The sequence below is a fragment of the Podarcis tiliguerta genome (genome assembly GCF_965153285.1).
Source record: "Podarcis tiliguerta genome assembly, chromosome: 2".
Taxonomy (NCBI): domain Eukaryota; kingdom Metazoa; phylum Chordata; class Lepidosauria; order Squamata; family Lacertidae; genus Podarcis; species Podarcis tiliguerta.
The window spans coordinates 36,908,944-36,929,743 of record NC_139535.1 but is presented as its reverse complement, the minus strand read 5'-3'; the positions used below and the strand labels follow the sequence as shown (position 1 = coordinate 36,929,743).

Genomic DNA, 20,800 nt, shown 5'->3' with positions numbered 1-20,800 from the left:
ATTTGGCTGTCTTAAGCATCCCGGACAGCAGAATGTAACAAGAACAAAATTGCCTTGCTAATAAGGCCTTAAATCCAGAGGAGGCTAAGGAACCTGGGTATTCAGTGTGTCTTTCAGTTTGTGATGGATTGTGGATTGCACATTTATTGTAAGTAAGCTCCTGCCTTTCTCCTGGTCTGCATAATCGGCCGTAATAAATTATCGGGGAGCCACAAGTCCCCATTCCTAAATTGCATTCACGCTTGTGCAGTTGGTCAACGTCTCTGTCCATTGCTGTGAATAATTGAGCATGGTGACACACACTGGAACTTTGCTAATAGTTAACATGATTTTTGAATTAAATCAAGTAATGGAAGAAACAAGGAAATGGCCTGTAAATCATGTCCAGATCCCAAGGTGTTTGAACCTTTGCTGCTGCCTGTTTGGAAGTTTTTACAAACAGCCCTTGACATATATTGCTTTTGTGGAGTTCTCCAGCATGAACCCCCTCCATCCCTTTGAAATAAAGAGCAGCACTTGAGACCTGTACTCTGAGTTGCTAGTGGGAGATTCTGCACAAAGATCTTGGCAGCACTGTGAAGGCACAATTTATTATTCCTCCTACACCAGTGCTAGGACTCAAGCCCACAACCTCAGGTATTGACGTCCTCTGGTGCTGTTGCACTGATGCTCCCGTCTCAGCCCACGTATGATGCAGTCAGAATGCATCTCTAGTGTAGGTGGGGAGAGGAGCCGGACTATTCCTGTCCTTTCAGTGCAGTATATGTGACACAGTTGGTCCAGAGGAGAGGTTCTGAGTATAGGATCAGCAGCCCATCATTATTTCTGCCACTGAAACAAACTGAAAGGACTGTGGTCCTAGGCTTTTCAAATATTCTTTGAAAAAAACAGAGAGGGTTAATCTTTTTATTATGGCACTCATTTCTTAGCCACACTTTATCACTCCATCACTAAACCTTTCAAGCAATGGTATTTACTTAGCTGGATTTTCTAGCTCACTTTTTCCCAAGGGCTTGGGAAATCAATTGCACTAAAATCAGATTTTATTCTTTTTTAAGAAAGAGGGAGAGCTATAGAAATACCAAAATACAATTTCAGAATCATATCTCAGGGTGGAAGAACACACTGTGTGAATATACATCTAACAAAAGCCCAAGAGGCAGCTTCAAGAGGTGGATTTGGGATGGAGAAGCAGTGTGTGTATGTGGTGTGTGTCTGTGCATCTGTGTATGTGCAGCTTTCCAGACCTCAAAGATTTCACCCAACTCAACTGGGAATGGTCCCTCACTCATTAAATTGCTACCGGTTGATGCACATTTATATGAGCCTGTTCTGCTGCCAATACAACTATATCACTCTATTCAGTGATGTACTTTGGATATATATGATCCCTGTTAGCTGTTTTCTAGTAGCTGCCTTACAGCTGTAATCTGCTGGGCTTGAGCAAGCAGTCAAGTTTATGGTTTAAATATATCTCTCCACCAAAAATATTTGAGAATGAAAAATGATGGAGCTAATATAAGAGAATTGTGAGCCAACTTTCAGGCTTAGCAAGAGATCTGTGAGCAGGTGGGCCTTTTAATGGGCTCTGCTGAGCACTTCGTTATGTAGAGCCATCACCCCAGTTTGCTATAAAGAATTTTCCCCTATTGCTTTTGCTGTTTCAAAATTAATTTTCTTGTAAAGCCACACTGCCTTATCTTGAGGTGAGAAGCAGTGTAAAGCGAAAGTAAGAGCTGTAAAAGAAGGTAGTTAGGCAAATTGCTAAGGTTCATGGGTACTGGGCTGACTCACTTGTTTCAGCAGTTCTATTTTTATAAGCTTTATTTCCACTGCCCCTTTAATGTACCTTTCAACTAATACTGTCCTATGGAGGAACTTCCTTCCCAGTACAGCTGTAACAAATACAACAGAAATTCAGAATCCAGGAACTTTAGTCACCACTGCTTTTATACAATGAATCGTGGAACCTTGTTCCCAGTGGGATATTGAGCAAATCCACCAGGTTAGATTAAGCATGGGGCTCCTGTTTAAATCAGATGATCCCAAACCAGTAGCGTAATTCATTCTGTTCATATCAAGCATTAAAAAATTGTTTGGAGAATTTTTATTGGTGACTTGCAGAAAACTAATGTCCCTGATTATAGAAGAATTGCTAGGGAAAACTTACAAGTAATGCTGGATGGAAAAGTCGATCTTCTTCTTTGGTGATCATTCATTTGTCTTCCATGAACACAGTCTTAACAGTGTGTCCATAGATGACTGTGGAGGCCAATTCTGGATCCACACGGCCTTCCACAGTGGGAACATAGGTTTCCAAGCAGGAGTTGATCATGGTGAGGGTTTGCCAAGCATGCCTTCCTCTTAGCACATTCCTCCCTTTCATCCTGAGTTCGAACACCTTCAAAGTCTGTGACAGGTATTTAGTGACTGCAAATCTAGCTGCTAACACTCACAACCAGCCACACTAGCAACAAATCCATCCCATGGTGCTTGCCAAATCTGACGTTGCATTTTTGAACAGATGTGGTTCACTTCTGTGTGCGGCATCCAGATCTGTATGGTGCACGTTTGGTGCCCTGTAATAATAGATGAACTTGTGAAAAGCCAGAAAAAAATGTAAAACAAAGGTGGTGACATATATTAAATTAAACAGATTAGAAATGTGGCGTCCTGGCAAGCATTGAACTATAGCATCCCTACCTTCTTACAGATCCAGGTCACAATACAAATAAATAAATGGGTAAATTTGGAATATCCAATTCATTTTGGTGCTAATAGCTTTCTTTGTCCCTCTATCACTGGTCTTCAGACTGGCCCTGTTGTTAAGGCGATGACCTAAGTTAACATATTAGAGTAACATAAAGATGACTCTTTGCCAAAATATATTTCTGTGTCACCTTCTCTCTCAAAATTAAAAGACCTATCTCTTTAACGCCATAAATTATTGCCTCTGTACCCATAACCCCACTTAAACTAAACATCGGTAGAACTAGCCTTTTGCAATAGACATTTTCTTTTGTACACCAAGGCCCCAGGCTTCAGAGAAGGATGGGTCACAGGAGTGAATTACTTTGCTGACCCTCCTGGGATTTCTGCTGGTTCTTATCTAACCCAATTGTAAACGGAATCTCTCTTAGACTTTGTGCAGGGATAAGAAAAAAGAAATTAATGGTGTCCCTTTAGATCAAGATGCAATCCCTTGCCTTTATTTGGTAGACAACTTGCAAGCAAAGGAGCACAAGTTCAAAAGAAAACAAGAGTCATTGCTGTAATCTTTCTCTCTTTAAAAGGTGTGGGTTCTGTTGGGTATGTGACTTTAGCTGTGAGGACCAAAGGAGCTTTCCTAAAGTGCAGGTAGTTATGAGAGGCTTCAAGATCTTCCATGAATCAGTGGAAGATTAAATACAAATTACCCAGATTAAATGCAGACTATACCATCTTCACAATTGCGTACAAGGAAGGATGTCAGCCAGCATGCCTTCTGCCATTATTACTGCTCTGTGATGGAAGTAGCTGGCGCAGAATAAAATTTGCATATTGTAGGTTCCTTAGCTATACAGGAGAGGAGTCATCTTTTGAATCTGGCAGTCTCTGTCCATTACTGCTTCCAGTTTAGCTTTGGCAGAGATTAGGAACACAGGAAGCTGCTTTATACTGAGGCTGCCCAATGGGCCATCTAGCTGCTTACTGCCGACTACCCTTTAGAGAGCTCCAGAGAGTCTATTCCAGACTACCTGGAAATGTTGAGGATTGAACCTAGGATATTCTGCCTGCCAAGCTATGGTCTCTTCCTTTCAGGATGGGCCCAGATAGACTGAACCTACCCAGGATAGGCCTGGTCGAAAAGTCCAACTAGACCAGCATCCCATTTTCCACAATGGCCAACCAGAATCTCTGGGCAGCCCATAAATGATGTCCTTCAGTTTGTTAAACCTCCTAGGAGGCTTAACATTGTCCTCTTTCTATGCTCCTCCTGATGGAAACATGCAGATGGGGACAGATATACCCCTGCTTTCAGTCATTTAAATACTGTCTTTTCTTGTATATTATTTACCACAAAGCTCAATGACTAAGCTCTTTAGTGACAAAATGTCTGATTACCGGAATGACGTGTGAGCACTGAACCACTGGTATATCACAAATGGACTCTTTTTTACTGTGTTTACAATTGTTCAAGATAAAATCTATTTTGGAAGGAGAAGAAATGAGCACTGAACCACTGATGTAATATATCATATTACAAGTGAACTCTTTTTTTACTGTGTTTGCAATTGTTTAAGATAAAACCTATTGTACTTTTCTGTGTATAAGACAGGGGTCTTTTAAATTAAAAAATTATGTTAAAAATTGTGGGTCGTCTTATACACAGATAGTGCGGGGGGGGGGGACATGGGATTGGTTGCTGCCATGAGCCAGAGATTGTCAGCGGCCATTGGGCATGTTATTGGTGGCTGCGGCAAGGGCTGGTGATGATTGGCTGTCACTGAGGCAATTGGGTGGGTGATTGGTGGCTTCTGCTGGTGAGGGAACAACAGCATAGGTCAGGCAGGTAAGCGATTTCTGGCAATCCCCCCTAAAAAAAGCTCAATAACCATGGGCAATCCTTCCCAAACAAAGCTCAGCAACTCTGGGCAATCTCCCCCCATTTTCTTAATTTGGAGTCCCCCCAAATAGGGGGCATCTTATACATGGGACCATGTTATACACGAAAAAATATGGTACTGTACTTTAGAAAGAAACTACTTTTGCCAAGCAGTACACTGCTTAAGAACTTGGTAGGTCCAAGTCTAATAGCAGCTGGTGTATGTACACTATCATGGTGGTTCAGACTGTAGCAGAGTGCTAATTTTAGGGGTAGGGGGTTTCAGAGTGTTGGGCAGGCCTGTTTAGAAAAGCTCGAGATGTATAATGGGAGGTACAAGCTTCTGACTCCTCCCAGGGGGAGGAATAGCAATGACTTTCCCCCATCCATCATCACCAACTAATCATTACAGTATGTGCATCTGTTTCCTGCTTCTTGTGTTGATTGAATTCTCAAATTAAGAAATAATAATTAAGTGAACAAGTGAATAATTAAGTGAACATGCCGTAGCTTGCATGTTCTAAAGCTCTTCCATTTCTCCAGAGACCTTGGCAGTTAATAGGCGATGTTTGCAGAGGTACATGTATCTCATTGTAGGCTAGCTTTTTGTACCTCTTACCTTTGTACATGGTGCCTTAAACCAGTCTGAAGCATGGATTCCAATATTGGTGGAATCAACTTGACTCACATTTGCTGAATCAGTTACAGGATTCCTGTGCCCCCATACATGAGAAATCTCTTAAGATTATTACTCTTCTGCATTCATGAGATTTATGCAACACTTCCTTTTGAGTGGAAGATCTTCTGATCCCTTTACTTGTGACACTGGGGTAGTTCTGGGTGGGTCAGATGATGAAATTGATCTCATGTCTTGATATCCCTGACAATGACTTTGTCAACTGAGAGCAGCAAGCATTAAATCAGGCCCGTAAAACTGGAGACCCAGCAAGCTGAACACAACACACCAGCTTTCCCTTTTGTGGCATGCAGGTACTTAACAACTTCCATAGTTTGTATAGTCCCAGGTGTGGTGCCAAATGAGTTGATTAAGACACGCATGATAGGTCTACAAGTTGCATATGCCTGCCATTTAAAAAGAGAGCCAATGTCATTTTGTGGTGAGAGTGTTAGACTCTCAGAGTTCAAATCTCCATGAAACTCATTGAGTAAAGGTGTGTTAGTCACCTACTCTCAGCCTAAGCTACCGTTATAGGGTTTCTGAGATGAAAAAGCAGGGAAATGTATGCCACCCTGATTTCCTTGGGGGAAGGGTGGGATAAACAGGACCTCCTCTTCAGGGGCTCCCTATTTGTGGAATGCTCATCCCAGGCATGCTTGCCTGGTGTCTTCATTACATATCTTCAGACGCCAAGTGAAAACAGTCTTATTCTCCACGGCCTTTGATGAAGTAAACAATCTATGACTTTTTAAACTGGAGGGGGGGGTATTGGTTTGTTGGTTTGTTATAAACAAAAGGCAGCGTATTTTTTAAAAAAACTGTAAACCATCTTGGCTGAAGGGCAGTATATAAATTTAATAAACAAAAATAAAAATGTAGTAAATAATAATTGCTACTAGTAATAGGGAAATGGAACTTGTCATGAAGAAGTAATCATGAGTCATTAAATCCAATTTATTTCATAAAATGGTTTTGGCATGTATTATACATACACAGCCTAAAATAGCTTAATCCTGTTTTTTGTGGTTTTTTGGGTAAATAAACCATGCATTAGCCCTCAGAAACTTTACTTTCCTCCTCGGGACATGTGTGTATATATGGGCCTCAAAGCAATGGAGTGAGTAATTGGTTAACCAGGAGGAATTCACAACTGACACCAGATGAGTAGACATTTTCAACATTGGCTTAAGATAAAAAAGAGAAGAAATTAAAACTTTCTATTAAAAATGTGCATAAGAAGTGGTGCAGAATACCTACATGTGTTTATTGACACAAACTTCTTTCATTTCTCCTGCCAGTCCCACTTTTGAAGATCCAAAGAAGGCCTCTGTCCCTGCCTTGGAAAGGTTTGTGTTTTTATATGGTGGGATTTGGGGCTATGATAATAAAAACCAAGCCCGACATCAGCACCTGGCATGGTGGGGCAAATGCTAGGGTGATAGATGCTAGGATTATTTTTGTTAATCATTTTGTCAAGTTGCAAGGGTTCAGCACTCAGAGGAGAAGGGCAGGCCTGGCACAGCTGTGATGACTGCCATCCGCCACCCTCGATGCCACTGGGTCCCAGCAAAGCTACGCTGGCTGTGAAGCTGTACAGGGAGCCAGAGGCATTTTGGGGAAAGAAGATGGTGGCCACTTCATGCTGCACCTGGCACCTAAAAGCAAGTTGTGCCAACACTGCTGCTTCCCCAAAGCACCCCCTTGCAAGACTGGCACACCTTTTCTTGTTTTTAAAAACCTGGTACTAAGAGAAAGGCTGGGAGGCTACAGCAGCCTCTTCCTGTTACTGGTCATCCCTAGTATCCAGTAAAATCACAACTTTTGCTCAAATAATTATTGATCTGACAGCTTCCATTTTCCTTTTTGGTCCTTTCTTTGCTGCTTTCCCACATGGAAACAAGATAAAGCTGCAATAACCACAGAACAGAGCTAGTGTTAGCATACCATTAATCCCGCCCCCCAAATGTATTTACGTTACTTTTGTCACTGTTTGGAAGCACCCAGGGTGATCATCTGACTAACTGATTTCCTGCCATCGTATCTCAGTGCCCAGTTTTTGTCCAACTTATGGTGAATTCACATTTTGAGCAATTTAGCCAATGGCTAACTTGCTCAGAGTTCCTGTTGTTGAATGATAGGCTGATATGATAGGGGGCAATAATCCACGATGGCTTCCTGAATCAGGAAGTGGGAAACTATTACTATGTGGATGTCATAACTTGTGAACTAATCCCTTGTTAATTGCTCACTGTCAGAGAGATTTTTAAGCTTGTAGATTCTCATAGCTCTATATGATGATTATTGGCTGGTGGGGTTTTTTTTTGGGGGGGGGGCAGTTATACCAACCCAGGATACATTTATAAGCAAACTCCTAACAAGGATGCCAAGTTAATGGGCTCATTTCCTCGACTAAACTGTACCTGGCTGCTTTGGCAGCTTTACAGTTTATCGTTAGGACACATCTGAAATTCTCAGCTTGTCAGGAGCATGCTAATTTCGTTTAGGCTATGCTAATTCCACCCCTGTAGCCATTTCACTTTACCTGGTAAAGGGTGAGGCTGGTTGAGATTCTGCAGAAGAGTAATCCTCAATGACAGAATGGGAGTGAGAGTATGGAGTCTTTCCCGTGTCTTTTTCCTGTGAGGCAGTAACCGTTTTACGCTGGGGCATGTCTGTAAAACAATAGAGGCAATTAAAGCATCCTTTGAAGGTACAAAAGGATTGAATGAGAGACCACATAGTGTGGCAGCTGCCATGTTGCATTTAGACCCGGGACACCCACATTCAAGTCCCCGATCAGGCATGAAGTTTAGTTGGGTTTGTCACTGTCTCTCTACAGGCTTTGGAATCTACCTTTAAAAACAAACAAAACCCAGAATCTAAAGCTCTGACTGCCCCATCTTAGTATAATCTGCTTTGCATTTTTTTTCCTAGTTAAAACTCGGGTGGGTAGAACATTATGTGTCACCCTGGGCTCATTGGAGGAAACCAAAATTAAAATGTAGCACATAAACAGTGGCAGATCTTGGGGTCTCAAATTTCAGCGGTGCCCTGTTCAACACCAAAGTTCAGCGTCCTTCTCCCTCTCGTGCTCTATTCTAAAGTATAGTTGTGGCGTCCCCAGCAGTGCCTCTGAGGCGCACGGTGTGACTGAACCAGTCACACTCCTCTAAATCCGCCTCTGATATAAATAAAATTGATGCAGAGAGTCTAAAAGGCCACTTCCCATTACTAGGACATGTGTTTGGTGCTGAATGTACCCATCAGGTCATGTTCAAAAACTAGAGGATGCTGGCTTTGGCCTGATATGCAAAGCAATTATGATGCTCTAAACCAGACATGGGAACCTTGCAGCCTCCCAAAAGCTGTTGGATTTCAGCTCCCTTCATCCACAACTAATACTGCCAATGGTCAGGCCTGAAGGGATCTGGAGGCAGGTTTCCTGTGCTTCCTTTGGAGGAAGCAAGCTTAATATCAGAGCACGTTCTCAGTATACATGAAGGCTCACATTCAGTCCCTGAAATTTCCAGTTAAAAGACCTCAGCCTGAGAAACGCTGCCTGTGATACTTGCTACCAGAATTGATGTTGATGGTTTAAATAAACCTTAGAGTTTGATTCAGCATAGGTTAGCTCATTACATTCTCTTACATCTGCCAAGGCGGCAATCCCCACACATTTACTTGGGAGTAAGTCCCATTGATTGCAATGGGACTTACTTCAGAGTAGACATGGTTAGGATGTGAGATATTCTGGAATAAGAGCATAGGAGTTACAGGTTAATGTATGAGACTGAGCCTAAATCTGCAGAATCTCTTCTGAATTGGATGTCTTACTAGAATTATTTAAAGACAGCCTAGCAAAAACTGTATTATGCATCCTTAATAAATTATGCAAATTAAATTTACATATGCTGTATATACTTTGCATAATGTATTCTGCTTTCAAGACAGGTTTCCTTTTTTCTTTACAAGACGGCTGTCAGAGTACAAACAGGAAAGAATAATATGAAGGCTATAGAGTAGAGCAGGGGGGTGATGACTGCAGAATAGGGCAGCTATGCGCTTCAGGGCATTATTATTTTACTTGCTTGCTAACAGAAATCCAACCCACCAAGGTTCCATTGTTTTAACCTTCACCAATCATTGCTTGCACATTTCTGTTATTTCTCTGCCAGGAATTTACTTTTAAAAACATCAGTTTGATTGGTTGTAGTCAGCTAGTCCAACTCAGAGCAGACCCACCGAAATTTTTGAACCTATAATGCTTCAGCTGTATGGTATGAATGTGACCTTAGTTGTTTCTATTAACTTCAATGTGTCTACTCTTGAGTAGGACTAGTATTGCATACCACCTGATATTCTCAAGATGCCAAATTATGTACTATATTCCATACCTGAATGAAGTGTTGGCAGACATGATAAATATGCAGGATTCTGGTTTGTAATGCTGCTGCGACAAGTTTTTGGCTAAAAACACACTGGGGCTGCTGTATTAATGCTCTTTTATCAGTTTCTTACAATTAACACAGCTGCATTAGAACAGAATCTTTGCACAGTGATGTCACACAGTGAGGCACATGTGAATTCGCCATAGTGGCATTCAGAACATGCTGCCAGATTGATATATTATATTGCCTTGAAATAGAACCCAGAGTTCACAAGCTTATCATGAATGTTGCAACATGATGCTTAACACCTCACACCACCTGCAAGATGATTAGGGTTCCCATTGTGTGTGGTTTTCAGTTGGCCTGATGATACAACTCACACTGCAAACTTCTCCCTTTCTTTCCCCCTATATATAGTTTTTATAGTGAGCCTTTGCCTCTGGAAGAGCCCGTTCGTGAGCAGCAGAAAGAGACAGAGAAGTCAAAACGTGGAAAGAAAAAATCAAAGAAATAGCATACTGAGACTGGAAAGAATTTTTGTTGTTGTTGACATTGTGTATATAGATATATATAGTATCACACACACTTAATGTACCCATATAGATGCAGCTAACTATATTTTATTCATTATGAAGAAAGCGCCCACAATGGACAGCCTTGGTTTCTTTCATTCCATACAGAAGGTTGCCTTTCTAAAACATATGGAAATCACTTCTCCAAACAGGCAGTGAGAGTTCTTGTAGTAATCATTTGCATCAAATGTATGGTTTCCCAACACTTTGAAATGGAAGCAAAGTCAGAGTGGAATATGTAAGACAGGAGGGCAGGTTCCTCAGGATGACAAGGGAATGGAGAAGATGAGCCAAAACCAGGAAAGTGAGATATCAATTTTAATGTTAGCTAGAAGTGAATTTACCTTCTTAGTTTTCCATTTACATGTGAGGAAGAAGGAACTGCAGTTGCGTGGACTTGGCCCAGCTGAAATTTAGGGTCTGGTATTCATTTTCACAAGAAGATATCAGTGTTAGTATCCTCCCCCACATGCTATTCTTCTATGTGCCATGAGGCTCCCTCTCCTCCCCCCAAAGCATTCAGACATGAGGTCCCCTCCACCACCTCCCCTGTCGCAGCCTAAAATGTTACAATCTAGGGGAAAATATTATCACTCAATTCTCCTCTGAATGTTCCACATGCATGTGGCTCTCAGATGGCAAATGAGACTAAGCTGTGCCAATTTCACATTAGACCAAGCTCAGGTGAGCCAACACTGCTTCATTCGAGAAACTACAGAAGGATTCCTGTGGAAACACAACAGCATGGAGTAGAATTGTCATATGTCTGTAAACTTCTTAGTTGCCTATAACCTCTTTCCTGCATTATATTAAAAGTAACATGTTTATCAAGTGGGTGGAAGCATCATTGGGAGGCCAGAGCTTCTGAAAACCCTTGAGAGTCATGAGTGAGACTAGGTCAGGTGCCTTTCAGCCTGGAGCTGCAATCATAGAATTGTAGAGTTGGAATGGACCCAAAATGGTCATCTGGTCCAGCCCCAGAAATGCATTAATCACACCTGAAGAATCCCTGAAAGATGGCCATCCAGCCTCTGTTTAAAAACCTCCAATGAAGGAGCGACCACCACCTTCTGATGCAGTCTGTTCTACTGTCAAACAACTCCTACCACCAGAAAGCTCTTCCTAACCTTGGGATCATATTGGCTACACCAGACCTCCAATAACTGGTAGTAGTTCTCCAAACTGAGTGAATGAGCAGTAAAATGGCAAATGCAATTCAATGAAAACAAGTGTAAAGTGATGCATGTTGGATCAAAAAATCTTAATTTCACATCACATTCATGGGGTCTGCACTAGAGGGAGCAGACCAGGAGTGAGGTCTTGGAGTCATAGTAGATCGCTCAATGAAGTTGCTGATGTAGTCTGTGGCTGCCATGAAAAAGTCACATTACAGGCTAGGGGTCTTTAGGAAAGGAACTGAAAATAGTACTGTGTACAGTTCTGATAGCCTATGAAGAAAGGTTGCAGTGGCTGAGACTTTTTAGTTTAGAGAAAAGGTGAGTAAGAGGTGACACGACAGAAGTTTATTAAATTATGCATGGTGTGAAGAAAGTGGATAGAGAAAGGTTTTCTCCCTCATAACACTAGAAATCATGGATATCCAATGAAGCTGAATGTTTGAAGATGCAGGACACTTAAAAGCCTTCTTCACGCAGTGCATAGTCAGACTATGGAACTCGTTCTCCCAGGAGGCAGTGATGGCCACTGATGTTGAGGGCTTTAAAAGAGGATTAGACAAATTTATGGAGGAGAGGCCTATCAAAGGCTATGTCAGGGACTGGGCAGAGGAGGAATGGTGGAGACCGCCTTCCCATGGAGCAGCTGGCTGACACTAGAAAGCATTCCAGACCCCCCCTCCCAGAACCTGGTGAGCCTTAAAAGTAGGAGAGAAAAGGACTCAGAAGCAAAAGGCCCTCAGTGCCACCTGTAGAATAGATGGTGAATGAGGAAGTGGGGGATAAGGGTGGAGATTTACCCGGGGCAACGCCATTATTCCAAGAGGCTGCATTCCCAAGCTTCTCTCTGTAAATATTTAATAAAAGCAGGTGGTAAGGACTTTTCCTTGTCTTAACGGTTCCTGGCACCCTGCTGTGGGGGTTGGTTTCCCTGAGGCCTGACAGGCTACTAGCTATGATGATTTCAAAGCAACAATGCTTCTAAATACTAGTTGCTGGGAACCACGGGAGAGGAGAGTGCTCATGTTCTGCTTCCAGGTTTCCCACAGGCATCTAGTTGGCCGCTGTGAGAACAGGGTGCTGGACTAGATGGGCCCTTGGCCTGATCCAGCAGGCTGTTCTTATGTAGGAAGTACATACACAGAATGCCAGCTATGACTATAAAACCTCTTCTGGGTTAAATGTACATACAATTTCTTCTCCACACCCTGTCTCATGTCACATAAGCCTTATGTGAAAATGCCCTTAAAATCCACAGAAGGCATATACAGTCATACCTCTTCTTGCGAACGCTTCATGTTGCGTTCTTTTGGGTTAAGAACATGGCATACCCAGAAGTGTTTACTTCCGGTGTGGCGAATGCCTCCTAGGTGGGTCATAGGGAAAGGGTTAAAATGAGGGTGATGTGATTGGCCAGTGGAAACTGATAGGAGGAGTTAGGGTTAGAGGGGGAGTTGTGTGAAAGTCAGTTGAGAGTTGGGAGTTGGAGAAGGAAGAGGGAGGAATAGTCTGTGGGTTGGTCGAATTGTGTGGTGAAAGAGTGAGAGGAACTATTAGGTGGAGTCAGATAGATAGATAGTTGGGATAATCAGTTTGAAGTTGTTAGGAACGAATAGGACAGTTAAGGAACTAAGAATAAGAAACTGCCAAGAAAAATTAACTGAAACCATAAGCTTGTTCATGCCGATAAAATAAACTTGATTATTTATTAATGTTAACAACTGTCTGGACTCCATATGTACCTGTAAGAAAGGGGTTGGTGGCAGCGAAGAAAGCAATTACAGTGGTGGCACAGGGTCAATAGACCGTCAAACATCCAGGGACCCTGTGTGATCTCCACATCTGGGTTTTGCCGCACACACAGAAGCATACTGCACGGTTCGCGCATGCGCAGAAGTGCTCTATTGCGCTTCACACATGCGGAGAAGCGCCATTCTGGTTACAGACTTTTCAGGGTGCAAACGGCACCCCAGAACGGATCGTGTCTGCAACCAGAGGTACCAGTGTATAGGCTTATCCAAATCCTCAAAGAGAAGGAAGTGAAACGTCAGCTTCTCAGCATGTGGAGATGTATATGCTGGAGGTTGCTCAAAGAATCAGTCACAGCTAACGCCTTAGGAAGACCGATCTGTTACCAAGTCAAAATGTTCTTTAAAGTAGAGTGAGTCACGACCTCATATCAACAATTAATTGATTTTTAGGACCATTGAAGTTCCAGATCTCACTGTGAACTTACTGAGGTAACCAGAAAGGAATGGGACTTCTTAAGAATCTTATGAGTCCAAATGTTGCCATTCAGGTCACCTAACAGAAAAATTTAAATTTCGATTCCAAGGGAAAGGTATAAATTTCTTGCCCATCCTTCACCCTAAGGTCCCATGTTAAAACAACAGACTATTGAATGATAGAAACAGAGGATAAAAACAGAGGAAACTATTCCAATCATAAAACAAAACCAATCATAAAACAAAACCAATCAAAATGAAACTATAAATTCCATATAAATCTGTTGTAATCGTTTTGATATATATTCAGAAAGAAGGGTTGCAATCCTTTTGAAAGATTCATTTATTCAAAAATTTAACAAAAGTAATGGGAGGAAAGAAATGAAACATAGAGGAAAATAAATGCAATATAAATAATACTAATAGTAACAAAAAATCACCAGCAATTCACATTATGGATACCAGAAGTTTAAGGGTGTATCCATCAGTACATGTATTGTAAGTTACATTTATTGGTTAACAGAAGCCCTCCAGCTATCCATTAGGTATTCTCATGAAATTAAGATGTATCCAGGGCAGTGAGGTCTTCAGACCGTTGTATAATAGACAGTGGGTGTTTATCCTCCCAGGCTCAAAGTCTTTTAGCTAGTGCTTTTTTTTTAAAAAAAAAAAAGATGTTTAGGGGTACTCTCATTTTGACTCAAGAAAATCACTATTTTATAGTTAAAATCGGGAAAATTAAATACAGTAAATGGACAAAAGTACAAAGATTCACAAAATGTTTAGGGGTACGTGTATTAGACCCCTCCGTAACCCCAGAAAAAGCACTGCTTTTCACAACAATAAAGGCTCTTTATCCAACCAAAGGATCAAAGTCCACTTTGGTTGTAAGTACCTAAGAACATAAGACGAGCCTGCTGGATGAGACCAGTGACCTGCCTAGTCCAGCATCCTATTGTCACAGTGGCCAAAGAGTTGTCCTGCTGTTAATTCCTATACTACAGGAATATAATTTAAAAGTGCATAAACATGTGTAAATATCAATTTCACCAATACAAAATTTATGCAGATAACAACTTCATACTGCACAAGCCCACATCATATGCCAAGCTGCAGTCCTAAACTTAGTTACCTTGGCGCAAACGCCACTCAACTCTATATATAGGATTTCGTACTTTTATGTGCATTTTTTTTAACCGTAAGCAGGTTTTACAATCAAGATGATGGTTCTCACAATCAAAATGTCTGCAAAATTATCATACAGCAAAATTACATCTCTACCATAGTTATAATATACTTTTATGTATACATTTTTGTGATATATATAGGATAATTTACTGAAATTGTGAAACAAAGTTCTAATATCCCTCTACCAAGGCTGGGAATTTGTGTGTGTTTTGTAGATTTTTTGTTTTTGGTTCATCACCTTTCAATAAAGTGGGCAAGTGTTGGATGTAATAGCTTTGTAACAAAGTGTCCCCCAGAGGCTGCAATAAATTAATATGGGTTTGAAAATTGCCATAGTCAAAGTGACATTTTATTAGGCTTGCTGCCTGTCTTTCCCGTGCAGACTCATTCCCATTATCTGGAAGACACTGCATGAATTTGACATAAATCATGTCATATGAATTCTGTACAAGAAGAACATTAGCAAGAAGACTAGATGGCGATGGTTTTATTCAGTCATATGGGAATAAGTGTTGTTCTTTTGCTCTCACTTCCTTTCTCTTAAGAGCCTGTCACTATTGAATCCAAAAAAAATTATGCAGCAAACTACAAAGACACACTTGGTTCCAGCCTAAGAACTGTCCTGCTGGATTAGACCAAGCGTCAGTCTAGACTGGCTCGCTGCCTATAACTGTGGCCATCTGGATGCTCCAGGGAAGCTTTGCATCAGCTGTGTCAATTTCTGTGTCTCCAAACCTCCCAAAATATAACCTAAAAACTGTGGAAATGGCTCTGGCTGAGAAATATGAGTGCCTGACCTGTGCATTACATAACTCAGAAACAGACAGGTCCCATCAATCTTCGCTATGTTCACATCAAATAGACCTTTGTATGTGTACATTTGTTCTGCTTGCAAGTTGCTTGTTTTCCAGATCAGTCTGAATGGCTTGTATTAGTTATCTATTATTAGGATGTTGATGATTTACCACTTTTGGTGGGCTGGAAAGTGACCAGGCAATGTGCCTCAATCTCTTTCACACACAAATATTGCAAAAATGGAACGGGGAGCTGTCCATGGTAGAAAGTATGTACGTGAAAGGGTAAAAGTCTTTTGATGCTTCTGTCTGTCTGTCGCCCCTTGTAATGTGTGGTCCTAGGCAATGCCTCACCTGCCTGTCTGGTTGAACTGCCCTGGCTAAGAAAGGCAATCAAAATCCCTGATTAAAAAAACCCATAAAAAACTTCCTTTAAAACAGCTGAAACTGAACAGAAAGAGCTCCGGAAGCAGGAATCAAGAGGGAACCATTAAAAATGTCCACGTGCCAATGTGCTGGTGGGAAAACACATCATCCATGACCATGGCATGCTACATCACCTCTCCCAAACAGGGACACCTGCAATCTGTGCTAGCTGGTAATCTGTTCCTTGTAAACGGGACCTAATTCCGGCAGGGAGAATGTAACTTACCGCCTCAGCAGCTCAAACCCATCTGGTGCCCGTCCTGGCCATATGTTCTCTACAAAGAGAAGATTAATTTATCTTGAGAAATCTTTGGTGTATAACTAATTTTAGCTGCCACTTACCATAACAGGGCCAGAATCTCAAATGTGCTTATTAAGTCTCTGTAAGTGAGACCTGCAACAGAAATGCTGTGTTGTGGAGGCCATTGGTTGAAAGTGCCAGCCAGCCATGCCTTCCTCCAAGAGACTCCATTCTATCCCTGTGCTGTCCAAATAATCAGTCAGCATTCCATACCCACTAAGTATGTCTTTTGCGAAATGCTTGAGTTCATGTTTGACTGAATAAACCCTCACTAAGCTGTTGTGGTAGGCTCTCCCTCCCTAGTGTTTCCCTCCCCCCAAAAATATTTTTTGTACTTCTGCACACATTGGAATTGGTGCTGATAACTCCTTTTTGGGTGTGGATTGTGCTGCCCATTCTCAAGGAATCGGTTCCCTGTTCATATACAGTGGTACCTCGGGTTACATACTCTGCTAACCCAGAAATAGTGCTTCAGGATAAGAACTTTGCTTCAGGATGAGAACAGAAATCGTGGGAGGTGTGGGGAAGATTGAAGCTATCTTTTTGGGGCAGAATATCAACGATTAAGATGTGTGTACTCCCAAAGATGTTATTTTTATTTCAGATGATCCCAATACTGAAAGGGACGAGGATATTTAAAGAGTGGCAAAGAGGTATCTCGAGATATATCTGGCAGGGCAAAAAGCCGAGGATCCAATTTAAACTGTTAACGGATGCGAGAGAAAGGGGAGGATTTGCCCTGCCAGACTTGAAACTATATTATGAGGCCTCGTGTCTCTGCTGGATAAAAGAGTGGATAAAACTAAAGAATACAAAATTGTTAGATCTGGAGGGATTTGATAACAGATTTGGGTGGCACGCGTACTTATGGCGGGAGAACAAGAAGGGCCACAAAACTTTTGAAGATCACATTTTTCGGAAATCGCTAAAGGAAGTATGGGAGAGATATAAAAATCTGTTGGAATCAGGGGTTCCACACTGGCTGTCCCCATTGGAGGTTATGTGTGTCAAAAGGATTAATATGAGAGGTAATTGGATTACTTATGGAGATTTAGTGGTTAAAGACGGAGAAAAATGGAGATTGAAGCCATATGAACAAGTAAAAGAATATGTATTTGACTGGTTCAATTATTATCAGATAAATGATATGTTTAAAAAAGATTTGAAAGAGAAAGGCTATAAAGAGAAAGACTCAAGATTTCAAACGGAAATAGTAAATAGTGAGTGTAAAATAATCTCAAAAATGTACAAAATGTTATTGGAATGGTATACGATGGACGAGGAAGTTAAGTCGGTAATGATTCACTGGGCTAGGGATTTTGGCTACAACATATATTGGGAAGAGTGGGTGAAAATATGGAATAATAACTTGAAGTTTACAGCATGCACCACGCTAAAGGAAAACACGATGAAAATGGTATACAGATGGTATATCACACCAGTTAAATTAGCAAAAATGTTTAAAACAAACAATAAGTGTTGGAAATGTAAAGAGAAAGAGGGGACTCTCATTCATATGTGGTGGGAATGCAAAAAAGTGAAGGGGTTCTGGGAGTTGATATACAATGAGTTAAAGAAGATGTTAAAATACAGTTTTGCAAAAAAACCCAGAAACTTTCCTTCTAGGAATAACGAGAAATGAAATTAATAAAAAAGACTGTAAACTTTTTCAGTACGCGATAACAGCTGCGAGATTATTAATAGCCCAAAAATGGAAACAGGAAGATCTACCGACTTTGGAGGAATGGAGAATGAAGTTAACGGATTACGCAGAACTGGATAAGCTAACAGGGAAAATTAGATATCAAAAAGATCACAAATTTATTGAGGACTGGGAAAAATTTTCGGAGTATTTGAAGAGTGTATGTGAGGAACAAACAACGCTAGTGGGGTTTAAAGAAGCTTTGTGGAAAAAAATTAAGGAATATCGCAAAAATGTATACAAATTTGGTAAGAGAAGATGTTAAGATATTTTTTTACTCATTTACTTATTGACCTTATTATTTACTTACTTACTTAAAGATGATACAAAATTGAGGAATGCGTAGACAAAATTTTAAATACGGACGATTGTCAGAGAAGTTGAGGGAAGTCCATAAAATTGTAAATATGTTAATTGGAAATTTGTATGACTGTAAATATTTATGAAAAAATGGAATAAATATTATATGCAAAAAAAAAAGAGAACAGAAATCGTGCTCCGGTGGTGCGGCAGCAGCAGGAGGCCCCATTAGCTAAAGTGGTGCTTCAGGTTAAGAACAGTTTCAGCTTAGAACGGACCTCTGGAATAAATTAAGTACTTAACCTGAGGTACCACTGTAAAGGAGAGGGTACTAAAGTAATTGGAAGATGTTGACAGTGTGGAAGTGAGGGTTTATTCAGTCAAACATGAACCCAAGCATTTTGCAAAAGACATGGGCATGATTTAGGCAGATGTTTCATATCCTCCTCCTCCTGCATTTGTTTATTCACTACCCTACAGTATTTCAGCAAGCCTACTCAGAGCTATAATTTAGTTATTGATTGTATATTGATTATAACTAGCTGGCTGCCTATTAACTAACAAACCATTTTTAAGGTCCTGCTACTTGCATATGCAGCACTGAACAACTCTGGACTAGTTGACCTGAAATCTTGTCTTCCCCTCCATTGTCTGTAAAGGCATTAAGATCAACAAATGGAATCCAGCTAGTTTTGCCGCTGCCTGGTGATTATCGTCAGCTTGTGGCAACACAGGAGCAGGCTTTTTTTATTGGTGGAACCAGTATGGTGGAATACATTCCCTGCTGAAATATGAGAGGCCACACCAGTATTGGCATTCTGCCGTCACTTGAAGACAACCATTCCCCAGATCTACTGACTTTAAACTGCATATTGTATTTAAACTCACAGTTATCTGACATATAACAAAGAACAAACTCATGGTTCAGGAAACAGGTGAATTGGCTGCATGTGTCTCCTGAAGAAGTGTAGGGTAGTAGGACCTGGGTTCAAAAAACTCAGCCATAACATTCAATGGGTGACCCTTGACCAGTCACCATCTCTTAGCCTACAGTGTTATTGTAAGGATAAAACACAGATGGGAGACGCATCTATACCACCTTCATGAAAGGTGGGACACAGGTGCAGTAAATAAATAAAATAGTAGATGAATAAACAGGCAACATAAAGTGTGAAGAGGAAACAAATATTTGCAGGGATATCAGTGAACATGTTGTGAACTTGTGGATAACTGTGGCTCCCCATCTTGTCTCCTGCCTGTATCCCTGTGTGTTGACAGAAACACACATCCAAATCATTCTTTATGGCGTTCTCAGTGGAAAACACATACACAGACCACAACAGAGATACTTGATGTGAATCTGTGCAGACCAGGGGTGGGGAACCTTTTGGCCTTCCAGCTATTACTGAACTACGACTCCCATCTGCTCCTTCAAACATGGTCAATGGTCAGGGATGATGGGAGGTGTAGTTCAGCAACATCTGGGGGGCCGAAAGTTCCCCATGCCTGATGTAAACCATGGAAATGTGAAGTTTCACCCTTGGAATTAAAATCTCCCCCCCCCCCCTCTTATTCCTGCCCCCTCAGGCAGAATTTTGAAGCAGGCAAATTCAGGTGTTACATATCCAATGTATTTCAGTCTCAGAATGTCTCCATGAGTTTTGAATGTATGTATCTTGTTGGTTTTTCCCCAATGCTGCAGTACATCTGGAACACATCTGCAATGCAAAGCCCCAAACCCAATCAAAACATGACGGGTCTAGCAGGACAAGAGGGCTTTGCACTTTGGGGCATCTGTTGTGAACTTGTGCCTTGGAGACGTCAGACCAAAGCTTTTTATTTGTGCATGTTAAAAAGGAAAGGGAAAGCAAGCGCTGTGGTTCAAGGGCAATAATGCCCAAGTGATGGATGAACCATGCGAAGCTGGAGACATTAACCCAATAGAAAAAGATGTGGTGAACAATGACTCCTCATCTGTGTATGCAGAACTGTGCAACCACAAGGTAAGGAAAAAAGTAAAAAGATTTACTGAATGCAATAAGATTGGACTGAGACCGGGGTGAGGGAGGGGGAATACAAAAACGCCGTACAGATTTACTAGCTATAATAAGGCTGGGAAAAATTAATAGTGGACAGTTAAAAAAAGATTCATTAATCACAAACACATGGTTCCTGTAGCAGCTGTGGAGGAAGCTATCTATTTGGATTTATAGATTAGAATGTCATCCCGAAAGGCAGCCGAGTCACAGCTGCTGCCTCTGCCAGTGTATCGCTGCTCCTCAGTGTCTCAGCCAGGAGCCAGACTGATCACAAAGGCTCAGGGCATGGCTGGCCTACACAGACATTGTAGGCAGGGATCCCATCCCACAGCCTATTTGTCTCATTTGTCATTTAGGGCCAGTTCCCATGGTCCCATTTATGGCAAATGCAACAAGGTCTGCGACCAACTGACTTGCGACTTTGCT

The 20,800-nt window shown here is 41.3% G+C and overlaps 1 protein-coding gene across 9 annotated transcripts in view; it reads left to right on the top strand.

Moving 5' to 3' along the window:
- LOC310671227 (uncharacterized protein C3orf20 homolog) overlaps nt 1-11,055 on the top strand; it is a 48,334-nt gene extending 37,279 nt beyond the window's left edge. For 8 of the 9 annotated variants that reach the window (XM_083426951.1, XM_083426949.1, XM_083426950.1 and 5 more), the window contains 2 exons: nt 6,563-6,610; nt 10,070-11,055. In XM_083426951.1, the coding sequence (XP_083283077.1) occupies nt 6,563-6,610; nt 10,070-10,166 (145 nt within the window). In that variant the 3' untranslated portion in view covers nt 10,167-11,055. The remainder of the gene's footprint in view (nt 1-6,562; nt 6,611-10,069) is intronic. The other variant, XM_083426953.1, reaches the window with a different exon arrangement.
- The last annotated feature ends 9,745 nt before the right edge of the window (nt 11,056-20,800 follow it).